The sequence below is a fragment of the Sphaerodactylus townsendi genome, linkage group LG12 (assembly GCF_021028975.2).
Source record: "Sphaerodactylus townsendi isolate TG3544 linkage group LG12, MPM_Stown_v2.3, whole genome shotgun sequence".
In the NCBI taxonomy this organism is placed as follows: domain Eukaryota; kingdom Metazoa; phylum Chordata; class Lepidosauria; order Squamata; family Sphaerodactylidae; genus Sphaerodactylus; species Sphaerodactylus townsendi.
In genome coordinates this window covers 25,243,845-25,257,105 of record NC_059436.1, presented here as the reverse complement: position 1 = coordinate 25,257,105, position 13,261 = coordinate 25,243,845, and the positions used below count along the sequence as shown (strand labels likewise).

Genomic DNA, 13,261 nt, shown 5'->3' with positions numbered 1-13,261 from the left:
GTTTTAATGTGATTTCTTTGGGGACAGACATCTGTATCTGGCGTAAAGATGTAAAATGTCCAGAAATTCTGATTTCCATTTTGTTGGGGAAAGGTTTAAATGGGGTGGGGGTAGAGGGAAGTGAAATGTATCCAATACTTTCCTATGAAACCTAAATGTTCACTAATTGAACAATATAAAAAGTGTCATTTATAACAGCATATAAAATTGTTCCATTTGGTGTAATTAAGGAATTTATGTATCTTACAGCCCAATCCACAGTGGGGGACCTGACCCCGCTCAGGAGCCCATGCAGTCTTGCACTGGCATGGGTGCCCATCCTGCCAGCACAAGGGAGAAATACACTGGCGGAGGGGCAATTTATGCATGGCTCCATCATAGTGCCAGTCTTGGTAGCCATGTCTTGTCCCTAGACCTAGGCCCACTGGCGGAAAAAGCTGCGCTGGTCCACCCAAGAGTGTTCCGGGGGCAGATCAGGGGGTGGAGTTGACCTTCGTCGCTTTCCATTGCCCGCTCAGCCCAGGGTTGGGCCGCACTGGAGTGGTGCCGTCTCCACCCACCTGCCCACTTTGGATTGGGATGTCCGTTTTCTATCCCTGTGCTTCATATATCCTAATTTTTGCTGTTTCAAAGGCAGGAACAGGTGAAGGCAGAAATCAGAGTTTGCGGTAAATGATAAAAAAGGCTTTACTAAGACAAACACTTTCATTGGGTCGCTATAAGGGCGGTATACAAATCGGATAATACAATACAATAAGCTTCATAAAACTGAACTCTTTCACAGCTCTTAAAATTAAACAAGTTTTAGCATATTGATTAGATTTGAGTCCAGGAGATCTTAGAGATAGAACTGAGTTTCTGAAATGGGACTCGAGCCTCGCTGTCCTGTGGCTGACAGACCACGCGGCTGCCCCCCCAGCCCCAAAGCCTCTTCCCCGGGGCCAACTTATACGGTCCCATAAATACCCTTCCAAGTGGCATTAGATGCAAGGGGGGGGGGGGCGGGGCGGTGGGAAGGGTCTCAACTGGCTGCATTAAAACAGCGAGGCCTGGAATATCTTTTCACTCATCACAAAGGGGCAAAAAGCCCCCCTTGAGCCCCCTCTCATTTCCTCCCCTGGAAGACGGGGAGGGGCAGCCTCGCTCTACAGAAGGGGCTTTGATGGGGGGTGGGGGAAAGCCCCGCTCCGCACCCAAGGGGGTTGGGCCCTCTTGTCCCCGCCTCCCAGCCTTTTGCGCGGAAGGCGCCCCTGCCGCCGGAAGTAGTGGCCGCCGCGACTTCCGGTTCCGGCTGCCGGGCGAAGATGGCTGCGGGCGCGGCGTCCGGCCTGTCGAAGGCCGAGTATCTGCGGCGGCGCTACTTGGAGCCCGGAGCGGACACCGCGGGGGACACGAAGCGGCGCCGCAGGAAGCGGCCCAAGGACAACCAGGGCCGGTGAGGAGCCCGGAGCCTCCAAGGCCCGGCAGACCCTGCCCCGGGGGGAGGGAGGAAGGGGCGCCTCTTCTGCGCAGGGTCCCAACCTCCAGGCGCTGCCTGGAGCTCTCCTGGCCTCCCCTCCCGCCTTGGTCGCTCTTGCAGGGAAGGCAGCTGGGTGGGTGGGCGCTTCGTGGGTCCCCTTCCCCGCCCGCCCGGGGTCTCCCTCCTCCCTTCGTTGTGTGGTGGGGGCGAAGGGCTGCCGAGCGAGGCGCCGGGTTCAGCCTGGGTCTTTGGCCGACCGCAGGAGGTGGTGCGCGGTCTCCTTTCCAGCCAGTTGCCCAGAATGGTGAGGAATGCCAGAGGGGCTGGAGGGGAGCCTCCACAGGCAGGGGCAGTAAACCCCCACTGGGGAGGCCCTTTGTTGGCCACCCAGCGAGGGCTGCTGGGCAAGACAGGGCGCTGGGTTAGATGGGCCATCGATCAGGTCCAGCAGGACTGTTTTGACGTTGTTGTGGACCAGGCCAGTCCGTGTTGTGGCTTGTGTGTTGATCTCCTGGTAAGGAGGTAGAGGTGACAGTGAGGGGAAGCCACGGTTGCTCCTCCTGCATCTGTGAAGGCTGCTGGGCAGGAAACCCTTTTGTCAGTTTCATGGGCCCTCACAAGGCAGGATTTGGGTGGAAAATCTTTCAATAGAGAGCTTTAGAAAGTTTTCTCTTGTTAAGATGCACCATGTGTCTGAGGGTACCTAATGCCACAAACTTGCCAACGCTGGGCTGGCTTTGGTCAGTGCCTGGCTGAAAAGTCTCTGGGAAAACACTCTTGTTCCTGTATCTTATCTGTAGCTTCATGGTAGAAGAAGGGTACAATATAAGAATAGATAAATAGATGTTGCTTTGTTTTATAAGTCTGAAAATATTTTGTGGCTCCCGAGAGAATCATTTGATGGAAATAAGTGCGGGTGCAGTGACAAACAAAGCTGTAGTCCATGAAATGGTATACTAAATTAAAATCTTGTTAAGGGCTGCCATATTCTTGTTTGTTTTTGCTGGAATTATCCTTTGGCATCTGTTGTCTTTGTTGGTAGCAGCTAGTTGGAGAAGTGCTGGCAAGAAGTCAAGCCACGGCCTTGCCAGGGTTTCTGTTCTAGGTACTTTGTTTCTTAATACTGTCACCAACATTGGCGAATTATGCCTGCTTTTTTATTTTATTTTTAGGATGCGTATAGTGGACGATGATGTGAGTTGGAAAAGCATTTCTGATTTGCAAGAAAAGGAGGAGGAAGAGGTGGATGATGGAGACCTTCCTGTGGTGAGTGTTTGGGTCTGGGAACTGAGCATTTAGGCTGGACTCCTAAGGCACAAGGCACTCCCCTGGGAGTAAGCTTCACTGAATAACATGAGCATGTATGAACAAGTGGAGATGTTTTATACTGAGTCGGGCCCTTGGACCATCACAGAGTGGCAGCAGCTGGCCAGGCAGCGGTTTTTCACGTTGCCTATTACCTAATACTGGAGATGCCAAGGTTTCAACCTGGAACCTCCTGCATGTCAAGTGAATTCTCTGCTACTGAGCTGCTGCCCCTTCCTGTATGTGGTCTACTGCAGAATAGATGTGGTTAGGTTTGGGTTGTCAGTTATGATCCTCCCTGAAAAAGTTATACACCCCCAAAATGGTTTTACTGGACACAGCTGTAGTTTGTGAGTGTAAGATGTCCCTGTTCTTTCTTGCGTGGCAATCCTGAGGGAAAAACCTTGTCTTGCCCGTAAATAATGTATGCAACGTTGTTATGACTAAAAATTGTGCATACTGATCCTTCAGTGGATTTGTGTCTAATGGCTGCGTTTCTTTGGGTTTTGCAATTTGGTCATTCTTTTGAATTTGCCCAAGTATCTTCTCTTACTTGTCACTTCTAGGTGGCCGAATTTATTGATGAACGGCCAGAAGAAGTAAAGTGGATGGAGGAATTCCGTACCAGTAACAAGTGGAAGCTCTTGGGAGGTGAGTCTTCTCTGACTCTGGTAGTGAGATACTTTGATGCTCATTGCACAGAGAAACACGAAAGCCAGGCACCTCCACCAAACCCATACATACCATAATATGTAGCTATTAATAGTAAGGACATAACTATAATTCTTTAATTATCAGAGTTTGTGTGTGCATGTAGGATTGTTTCTTATAACTGCTGTCAAAATTTAGACAGTTTTGTATATCTGACGTAAAAAAATGAGTCTCATCCTCTGCCTTCCTGCTCTTCTTCAGCATGAGGCATGGCTTGTTGTGAAAGGAGAGTGAGATAGCTACTGGGAGGACACTGGTCCTTGCTCTTGTTCCAGGTGCCTGCTGGGGTAGCGGCTTGCGACTCTTCTTTGTGCCAGCTTGCTGTCCTTCTCTTAGCCAACTATGGGCTATATTGAGAGTGCAGAGGTTGCAAAGCATGGTTGGGGGGGGGGACCGTTAGAGAGGATAGAGACTTTGCTTTCCATCACTGGCATGAAGCCCACAGAGGCTTGAAGCTTGTCCATCCTCTGGTTCGTCCAGCAGGAACTGTTTCAAAATGGGAACCACAAATTCTACTGAGCAGTGGCCTTGCCCAGTTTTGGGGGGCAAAGTGCAAGGGCTGCACTGAGCAACAGTGCTGGTTTAGCCTGTCTAAAGATGATGGGGTTGAAAACCTTTCTCAGAAAACTTAGTCTGAGTCCCAGTAATAAAAATTGTGCACTAATTATGCACCGTTTTGAACAGAATTCAATGAGTTAAAAATGGTCATGGTGACGTCCCAAATGCAGAAACCTATTCATGCATCTGATAGGAGGTGGAGGCTAGCTGGGAAGTCAGAAGATGAACATCTGTCGACGGAAGTTGGAAAGGCTTTTTATAGTCTTGTCTGTGAAGTGGGAACGGGGTCTTGGCCTTCCTTAGTTTTGGATGGTTTGCTACAAAGGCATACATAAGCCCTGATCCGTGCTGGAGTTCTGAGTTGATGTTTTAATTACATCTTCTTTTAGATCACAATGAAGAGTCACAAAGCTCTGATCTGTCTGGGGCTGCAAAATCAAACAGGTGAGGAGGTTAGTTGGGTGGATCATAGCCTGTAATTTTTCCAGTATATTTGTAGTGTGTGAGGGTGAGCGCTCCAGAGGTGGTTTTCTTTGTAGCTGCTGTGTTGCCCTCTCCTTGCCAGCCAGAGCAGTTATTTCAAACAGCCTGAAGGGGAAAGGCTGACTGGAGGCCTTTTCATGGAATGCACTTAGCTCTACCTTCACCACGCCCCATCGCTTTCCTGATGATGCCACTTCAGACTCTGTGACCAGCAGCTGGCAAGTGTGCAGGTAACCTCTGGCATGAATAGAACTGCAGAGCTTGCCATGAGATGTGAGACGGGTGCCAAGCTAAAACAGCAATTGCTGTGCGACCCAAAAGAAAGCAGCAGCATAATCAGAACTGCCTGCAGCTGGTCACAGAGTCTGAAGTGGCATCATCAGGAAAGCGATGGGGCTGCTTCTCTGCCAGGAGAGCCTCTTCAAGCTTGTGCCAGATGTTTGCTGTATCGCAGGCAAGGGCCAAAGGCACTTGGGAAAACCATACCAGAAGCGCCCTGCTGGATCAGGCCAGACGAGTGGTTCCTCTGCTGCTGCATTCTGTTCCGCCCGGTGGCCAGCCTGCTTCCTCTGGAGGGCCAGTAAACAGCGAGAGGCCGACACTGCCCACGGATGTTGCCTCCTGGCTCTGGCAGCGCTTGCTGTCTCCAGAGGCAAAGGGTCTGTCCAGTCACCATAGTGGACCTTTTCTCTTCCAGGGATCTGTGTGATCCCCTCTTAAAGCTATTTGTATTCGTGGCCATTGGTGTTCACTGACAGCAAATTCCATAGCATAACTAATGAGTGAATTTGTGATCCCGGAGAGGACCATTCCTCATGCTGTCGTTGCTAATCTTACTCACAGTCTTCTCTGGGGTACTTTGTCACAAGCCCTTTGGAAATTCGAGTCTGTGAAGAACCTGATGAATCAGCCTTTATCCATATAGTTGTTAAGAACATCAGAAAAGCCCATCAAATCAAGTATGTTCAGACAGTGGCCTCCAGGCAGCTCCCAAACAAGATGATTGCAGCATTATCCTACCTGTGTTCCTCAGCACCTTTACAAATGTAAAGAAATAAAGTAGGCATATTGCTCGATATTGGAGAGGATAGGAGTACATCATGACTAATAGCCATTTTGACTAGTAGTCCTCTCCTCCATGAACATGTCCACTCCCCTCTCAGAGCCTTCCAAGTTGACCAGCCGTCACCACGTCCTGGGGAGTTGGCCTGTTCCAAGAGGTTGGTGAGGCAGGACTTGCCTTTTCAGCAGCCATGCTGATTTCCCCTCGGCAGACCTTGTCCCTTGATGTTTTTGATAATTGATTACTGAATAGGCGAAAGGCTCACCTGTTGCACGTCTGGATACGCAGCAACTTTTCTTGTTTGTCTTTCAGCTCAGAAGCTGTGAAGGCCAGGAAGGCCAGGCATTTGCCAGAAGTGTCCCCGCCCAGAAGGGGCTGCCGTGACTTGCCAGGCAAAAGCAGCCACAGAGCAGCGAGTGGAGGGCAGGAAGAATGCTTTCCAGACAAGCACGGACCCCAGCGGAGGCAGCAGGTGGCCCCTGATTTGTCCCCACCCAGGAGGAAGAGGCAGGATTCTGGTGCGGCCCTGTCCCCACCTCGCAAGCTGAAGTCATCCCCTGATGGACTGAGGAGGCCAGGCCAGGCCAAAGGCAAGTGGGGGTGTGGATGGTGCCGGCTGGGGCAGGTGAACGACTCGTGTGCCTGCAGAAGGACCCCATCCTGCCTGCTGCTGTGCTCAGACGCTTGCGATGCTTTTCTTCACAGGCTCTTCTCTGGCCACTAAAAGGTCCCGGCAACATGATACTGACTCTGAGTCGGACTCTGCTCCCCCCAGGAGGAGTCCCAGGGCCTCCTCGGATTCGGATCTTTCTCCCTCACGGACCATTTGCAGTACACGGTTGCAGGATTCTCCTTCAGATCTTTCTCCTCCCAGAAGGAATGTGTGCAGGTCTTCCGACTCCGATTTGTCTCCTCCCCGGAGAGGGCAAAATGTTGGACAGAAGGCCCACAGGTCACAAGACCCACCTGACCTCTCGCCACCGTGGCGGGCCAGAAACGCCCAAGGAAGGGGCGATGGTGAAGGGGTGAGGACTCTGCTGTGTTGCATCCACCTGAGAGCCTGAAGCAGTTTTGGGGCCTTCCCAGCATAGCCTGTGCACTTGGGAGGAGCATCCGTGAGTGACTTGGGGGTGCCTGGCCTGGGGCACGCTTGGAGGAGCCAACCCACGTGGGGTTCAGGGTTTTTTTGTTTGCTGTTTTGTGGGAATTGCCCATATCTACCCACAACTGCTTGACTGTTATGTTTCTTCTGGCTTATGTGTAGAATCCTCAGATGCTGTCAGGCGGCAAAGCAGGCTTGGTGTCAGCTGGCCTATTGAGGAGGGAGCGACAAGAGGCCAGGAAGCAGGACAGGGGCAGCAGACATCTGGAAGGTGAGGCTGGGCGAAGGGAGTCCTCTGGGTCTGGCTCGGGGTCAGGGTGGAGACAAGCGAGGCAGAGTCGGGTAGCACCTCTTTCCCAAGACCGTAGCTGTGAGCAGAAGTGGGTTTCACTCCCATCCCGATTGGGCCATGCACCGTCCCTCCAAGGGGCATCTCAGTGAGGAGGGGCGAGCAGTGGCTTCTGGGATGAGGCGTCAGGCTGCAGTTCTCATCAGGGCCGGGCTGCACTCTGGGTTACCCTCCTGCCAGTGCCACAGGAATGGGCAGGGACAAACACTTGGCAAGCGGGCATTCTCTCAGAGGTCCATTTGGATTGGCACAAGTGGATGTGGCAGGTGACATTGGAAGGCATTTGGTGTTGCAGAATGTCCTCCTCACAGAGGCTTATCTGCTGATCCTTTTGGAGGCAACTAAAGAGTCTCATGAAACAAAGATGCTTTTTGGGGTCAGAGCAGGGGAGGTAATGGCTGGCACAAGGGCTGGACTTGGGCACCCTGGAACAATATTTTATTGTTTTTTCCTTACTTTTTTGTGTTTCTGTTGAAAGTGCTTAGCAGACAGTTGTTGGAAGTATGGTATATGAAAGTAATGCGTAAATATTGTACCAAGAATGCTGATTGCATTTTGGAAGGCTGCCCTGTGAAACTTGTTCACAACTGTGGCTGAAGTGGCTCAATACATGGAAGTGCCAGAAGATGATTTCCAGCCCAGGAATCTCAACTTGCCCAAAGCAGAAGCAATAATTCTGCAGGTGGGGCGGGTTGACTTGATTGGCTGAGCTTGTCTGAATTGGTCAGCTTTCGGTGTGACATCGTGGAGCATTGTAACGTGGCTGGCGTGATTGTTTCCTTCCCGCAGATGAATCGCAACACGCAGCCACCGTTTTCAGGGACAAGTCAGGCCGCAAGCGGGACCTGAAGCAGGAGCGGCTGGAGCAGCAGAAGGCAGCTCGGGAGAAATCTGAGCGGGATGAGCAGTATGCCAAATGGGGCAAGGGGTGAGCTGCCTTGGTGGGCCTTGTGATGGGGGGGGGGGGGGGGGGGCAGCAGCTGTGTGAACCCAGCAGGTTGGTGCCTGGAGCTCAGGAAGCCCCTTCCTCTTGCCAGTGAGAACCTTTCAGCCTGCTGACCTTGCTCTGTTGTGTTTTGCAGGCTCGCCCAGAGCAGGCAGCAGCAGCAGAACGTGGAGGATGCAGTGAAGGAAATGCAGAAGCCGCTGGCTCGGTACATTGATGACCAGGACCTGGACCAGATGTTGCGGGAACAGGAGCGAGAAGGGGACCCCATGGCCAACTTCATCAAGAAGAGGAAGGCCAAGGAGGGGAGAGATCAAAAAGGTCTGCATTTGTCTGGGGCTTACTGGGTTGAAGGGTGGAGATCAGCTGGGCTTGGGTACGGCTGCCGGGGCTGCAGGGGAGTTGGCGGCAGTCATGGGATGGAACTTCTGTGCAGAAGTGACTGATCTGGAGAGATGCAAACAATTTGGCTGCAGTATCTTTTTATATTTATATATTTTTTATTTCTTCAGCACACAAACAAGAAGTGTTACATACAACATACAAACAGTAGTGTTACATTAATACAAAACAAAAATATGAAATACAAAAAAAACCACACGCAAAAATTAAAACATAACTCTTACAACCAACTAAACTGCACACCATAACACCAAATAATCACTTCCTGCTATTTCATTGTTGAATTCTAATCCGTTCTAGATTTATGCATCTATTTAAAATGAAACAGTTTATTAATTGCACACTGTGACATTACTAATATTCTAATTCAATCTGCTGTTTTCTTTTAAATCTCAAATCCTGTAATTATTTATCTTCTTCCATTTTTTTCAATAGATAGTCCATAAAAGGTTTCCAGTTTTGTACAAATTTCTCTGTTACTGTCCCTTAATAAAGTTGTTGATTTTGATATTTCTGAATGTTCTGTGACTTTTGTATCCAGTCTTGTGCAACATCTAGTACAACATCTTGTGCAGAATTTGAGCTACAGAGTCTGCTCCTCTTTTTTTTTTTGGGGGGGGGGGAGGGCTGCATGATTGCAGGGAGCCAGGGGTGCCAAATGCCAGTCCCCCCACCCCTTTCTCCGTCCCTCTCATGGTGCTGCTGACTTGCAGATTCCATTTCTCCTCTAACCGTGAGGGCTAGAAGCTTGGCTTCTCTAAATGAGGCTGTATTCAGAGGTGTCTGTACTGAAGAGGCAGCTTAGTCCATTAGCATTGTCCTTTTACTCTTGACTGTTGTCTGGCCAACAGGGATTATACTTGGGAGACAGTGTAAGAGCGGTAGACTTTAATCTGGAGAACCAGGTTTTGTTCCCTACTTGTCCATCTGAGCCGCTGACTAGTGTGGAGAACCGGGTTCCATTCCTGGCTGCTGCACATGAAGCCTGCTGGGTGACCTTAGGCCAGTCAGTTCTCTCAGCCCCACAAGGTGTCTGTTGTGGGGAGAGGAAGTGAGAGGAGTTTGTAAGCTGCTTTGAGACTCCTTTCAGTAGGGAAGAGCAGGATATAAATCCAACTCCTCCTCTTCTAGGTTAGCTGTTTTCCCTCAGTACGTTTTCCCATAAACTAACATCATATTAGTGCTAATTAATCCTTATGTATTATCTTGGATTTCAAGAGGTAAGGCATGATAGAAATGATTTAAATAAAATATTTACATTCGTTAACTTATACAATTTATGTGCCAGGTTCTGATGGAGAGTATAGACTATAAATGTTCTAACTATAAATAGTAACGAGAGTAAAATTAGCTTGCGTGTGGAGGTTAGCAGTGGGCTAAAGTAGATTCTGCGCTTGTATGTTGGCTGGCATGTGAGGGATGTGAGAGTTGGGTTGATGCAGACAAAATGATTAGTTTTTTGTTCTCCCCCCCCCCCCCCAGAAAAGCCAAGGTACAGTGGACCAGCCCCACCTCTCAACCGATTTAACATCTGGCCTGGGTATCGCTGGGATGGCGTTGACAGGTAAGGCAGGCTTTTTGTTTGTGGTATTCGTTTTTTATCGTCTGCATTTCTCACGGAAACACCAAGCACATCACAGCATGTAAGTAAGACAATAAGATCAACAGAATGGAGCATCCGGGAAACAATGCAAAGGTCTTTAGGTTGCAGAAATGTGAAAACAGAGCTAAATTGAAGCAAAAGCATTTAAACAGGACATGTTAAATCATACAGAAATTTTTAACAACAACACAAGCCTTTATTGGCCTATAAAACAGGACAAAATTTTAAAACAAAACAAGGTTAAGAAATGCAGTTAAAATTACTAATTTCCAGTATAAAATTTGCAACAGTTTCACAAAAGAGTACATCAGAGCTGTTCAGGAGATTGGGTATCTTATAACACTCAGGCCACTGAGAACATTGCAAGAAAATGGAATTCACACAGAAATTGCATAGCAGGGAGCAGACGGAAAGGCCACAGTCCCTGTTTGTTTGCCAAAACATCTTTGTGAACCATTTCATTACAGCACAGCCCTATTACAGTTGTGTCTGTTGTACACTGTATTGACGCTGCTTCCCTTCTTTTACCCCCACAATGACCTTTGCCTTCCTAGCAGGATCACGCAGATGTTGGAGTCCCGCAGCCTCTGCCTCCCTTGCACATCTGTCTTGCCTTGAACTGGGTTCTGGAATTTTAGAGGAGGCTGGGCTGCCCCTGGAAGCCTGCCCAGCACCCCTGAGGTCTCCCAGCTCACTGACCCTTCTGCCTTGCTTTGTCTGCCAGTGTTTCCTGCCCAGGAGTCCAAGCGGCTTTGAGCAGAAGCGCTTTGCCAGAATTGCCAGTAAGAAGGCAGTACAGGAGTTGGCATATAAGTGGAGTGTGGAAGACATGTGACTTGTCCCTCTGAGATACAAGGGAACTGCTGGCCGTCCTTTGCAATGGTCATTCCTGACCGCTGGGATTAAAGGTGCACAGCTCACAGGATCCTTTAAGGTGCTCTTGGATGGCAGCAGAAGCAGAGTGAGACCATTGGTGTTCCTGGCGAGCGCAGTGCACAAGGATGAATACACACGAGGGCTCTGTTGTGCGAGGAAGCCCCCGCCAGCTGTGCTCGGTTTCCAGAAAGGTAAATTCCTGTTGCGTTTGGGCTGTTAATTTCAGAGCCCTTAAAGCCAGGCACCAGGCGTGCCCCACCAATGCTCAGGTAAATCTTTCAAAAGGTTGGCTTGTTTGGGACAAGAGAAGTGGCAGGATGGAGGAGGACCCCCGTTCCGCAGCAGGGCCTTCCTTCTGGACTTCAGCAGGGAAAACTTTTGGGCTGTTCTGTCCTGGAGGAGCTGGAACGTGCTGGCTGCTTTGTGACTCTGGGCTTCCCAGCCTGGGCTTGGATTGCAGGGTTGGGGCGGAACTTGTTCAGGGTAGAGCCCAGGGTGGCCCTTGCTCTGCCTGGTCAGGCCCAGGCATATTGCTGAGCAGAGCGGCCGCTTGTGGGGAGGGAGCAGCACGTTCTCTTTCAGCTGAGGCAGCAGCCTGGGAGGTTAAGGGGTGGAGGACTCCCCCCCTGCCCCCCACGACATTCTTGTCACGAGCAGAGCGGCTTCATGCCAGGACTTTTCCTACCAAATGAGAGCCTTCAGGCGCTGTTCACAGTTAACATTTCTGAAACCCTTTGTAAACTGGATGTATAGTTTGTAAAAACAAAACAAAGACAGTTTTTATATTTCATTGTGTGTGTTTGTGAATGTGTTGGCGCTGCAGCAACCCTCCTGTCGGCTGGTAGGTGGCAGCAGAGGGTGGAGGGAGGGAGGGCTGCAGCATCAGCTGGCCGAAGGGGCTCCTTGATCTCCCCAGCGAAGGCCGGGCACCTGTGGGCAAATGAAGACCACTTCCTTGGCCACTTGCGGCTGCGACCGAGACGACCCCTGCTCCCCCCTCCCCTGGCGGCTGAGCTGCCCCCTTGCCGGCCGAAGGCACTCCATGGTGCGTGAGGTGTCGTGGGGAATGTGTTGGGCTGGGATTCGGGCAACTCAGGTTCGAAGCTAGCTGGGAGACCTGGGTTCAGTCCCACAATCCCAGCGTAACCTATTTCACAGGGTTGTTGTGAGGACAGAATGAAGAACAGCTGCCGTGGGGGGTCCCCGTTGGTGAGAGAGGCAGGATATACATGAAGCCAGTCAATCAACCCCTCCTTTCCCACAAAGGGCTCTCTCGCAGCTCTGCCTTCTTAGCCTCCTAAGGGGGATGCTCCTGGCATGGGCACGCCACACTGGGCACCCTTTAGGTGCCTTTCAGCTCTGACTCCAGGGGGCAAGAGGAGGTTGGCACAGGGCAGGCACACCTTTTATTTATTTATTTATTTATTTATTTATTTATTTATTTATTTATTTATTTATAATTGGTTTTATATACGGCCCCTCCCCCGAAGGGCTCTGGGCGGTGAACAACACAATAAAACAATAGTTACAATAAAACCCCATTAAAACAGCAATCAGTAACAGCAACCTGTGCCCTTTCCCCAGCTAGGAGGCACACGCAGAGAGAACGCTTGCCGATCATATTTGCTCTTTCTTCTCCCCCGATTTCCTGGCAAAACCCCTCATTAACGAGTGCTTGTAAATGCAAGGGCCTTTCACCACCACCACCCGCAGTATCCAGAGGCCAGCCCTGGCCCCTCCCACTTTTCCTCTCTGTAATTTTTACACAGTATTCTAATATTTTTAGTTTCACATTTCTGTGAATAGTATTTTTAAACAAAGGAAAAGGAAAAAAACCTACAGCCGCAGCCCGAAGGAACCGCATGCAGACGGGAATATTGATGGGGCTCCTTCTTTTCCCTTTTCAATTACAGACACCTCACATAATCAAGTGCTAATAAGCTTGTTAATCTAAAACGGATGTTCTTTCTCCTGGCCATCTCATAGAATTCCAAGCCAGATAAGCAGCCAAGCCTGCCACGTCATGCCCTCATGAAACTACATTTTGAGGGTAATGCATGACACATAGTTGCCTTCCTTGAATGCCTGTTGCAGCGGGCTTTGGTCTAGTCCACGCCTGGTCTATCTCTCTCCCCACCAACTCTGTTTTCTAATTACCAAATTATGTAGGGTGGTGAGAACCACAAAGGATTGCAAAAAGCTCCAAGCAGACCTTGATGAATTAGGTGAGTGGGCTAAGAAATGGCAAATGCAGTTCAATGTAGTAAAATGTAAAGTGATGCTCGTAGGGGCAAAAAATCCAAACTTCACATACAAGCTGCAAGGGTCAGTGCTATCAGTCACAGACCAGGAAAGGGATTTGGGCGTTTCAGTTGATAGTCCCATGGGAATTTCTACTCAATGC

The 13,261-nt window shown here is 50.0% G+C and overlaps 1 protein-coding gene across 1 annotated transcript; it reads left to right on the top strand.

The window, feature by feature from the left end:
• The first annotated feature begins 1,260 nt into the window (after nucleotides 1-1,260).
• On the top strand, nucleotides 1,261-11,647 carry BUD13 (BUD13 homolog). The gene is made up of 11 exons (XM_048513509.1): nucleotides 1,261-1,435; nucleotides 2,632-2,725; nucleotides 3,331-3,415; nucleotides 4,423-4,477; nucleotides 5,892-6,169; nucleotides 6,285-6,604; nucleotides 6,844-6,952; nucleotides 7,820-7,958; nucleotides 8,113-8,297; nucleotides 9,861-9,942; nucleotides 10,720-11,647. The coding sequence occupies exons 1-11, from the start codon at nucleotides 1,305-1,307 to the stop codon at nucleotides 10,814-10,816; spliced, it is 1,575 nt and encodes a 524-aa protein (XP_048369466.1). The 5' UTR covers nucleotides 1,261-1,304; the 3' UTR covers nucleotides 10,817-11,647.
• The last annotated feature ends 1,614 nt before the right edge of the window (nucleotides 11,648-13,261 follow it).

Excerpts from the sequence above, each read along its gene's own strand:
- BUD13 (XM_048513509.1), top strand. The coding sequence starts at position 1,305 with ATGGCTGCGGGCGCGGCGTCCGGCCTGTCGAAGGCCGAGTATCTGCGG. Across the intron at positions 4,478-5,891 it reads GGGGCTGCAAAATCAAACAG|CTCAGAAGCTGTGAAGGCCA; the intron begins GTGAGGAGGTTA and ends TTTGTCTTTCAG. Across the intron at positions 6,170-6,284 it reads GAGGCCAGGCCAGGCCAAAG|GCTCTTCTCTGGCCACTAAA; the intron begins GCAAGTGGGGGT and ends TTTTCTTCACAG.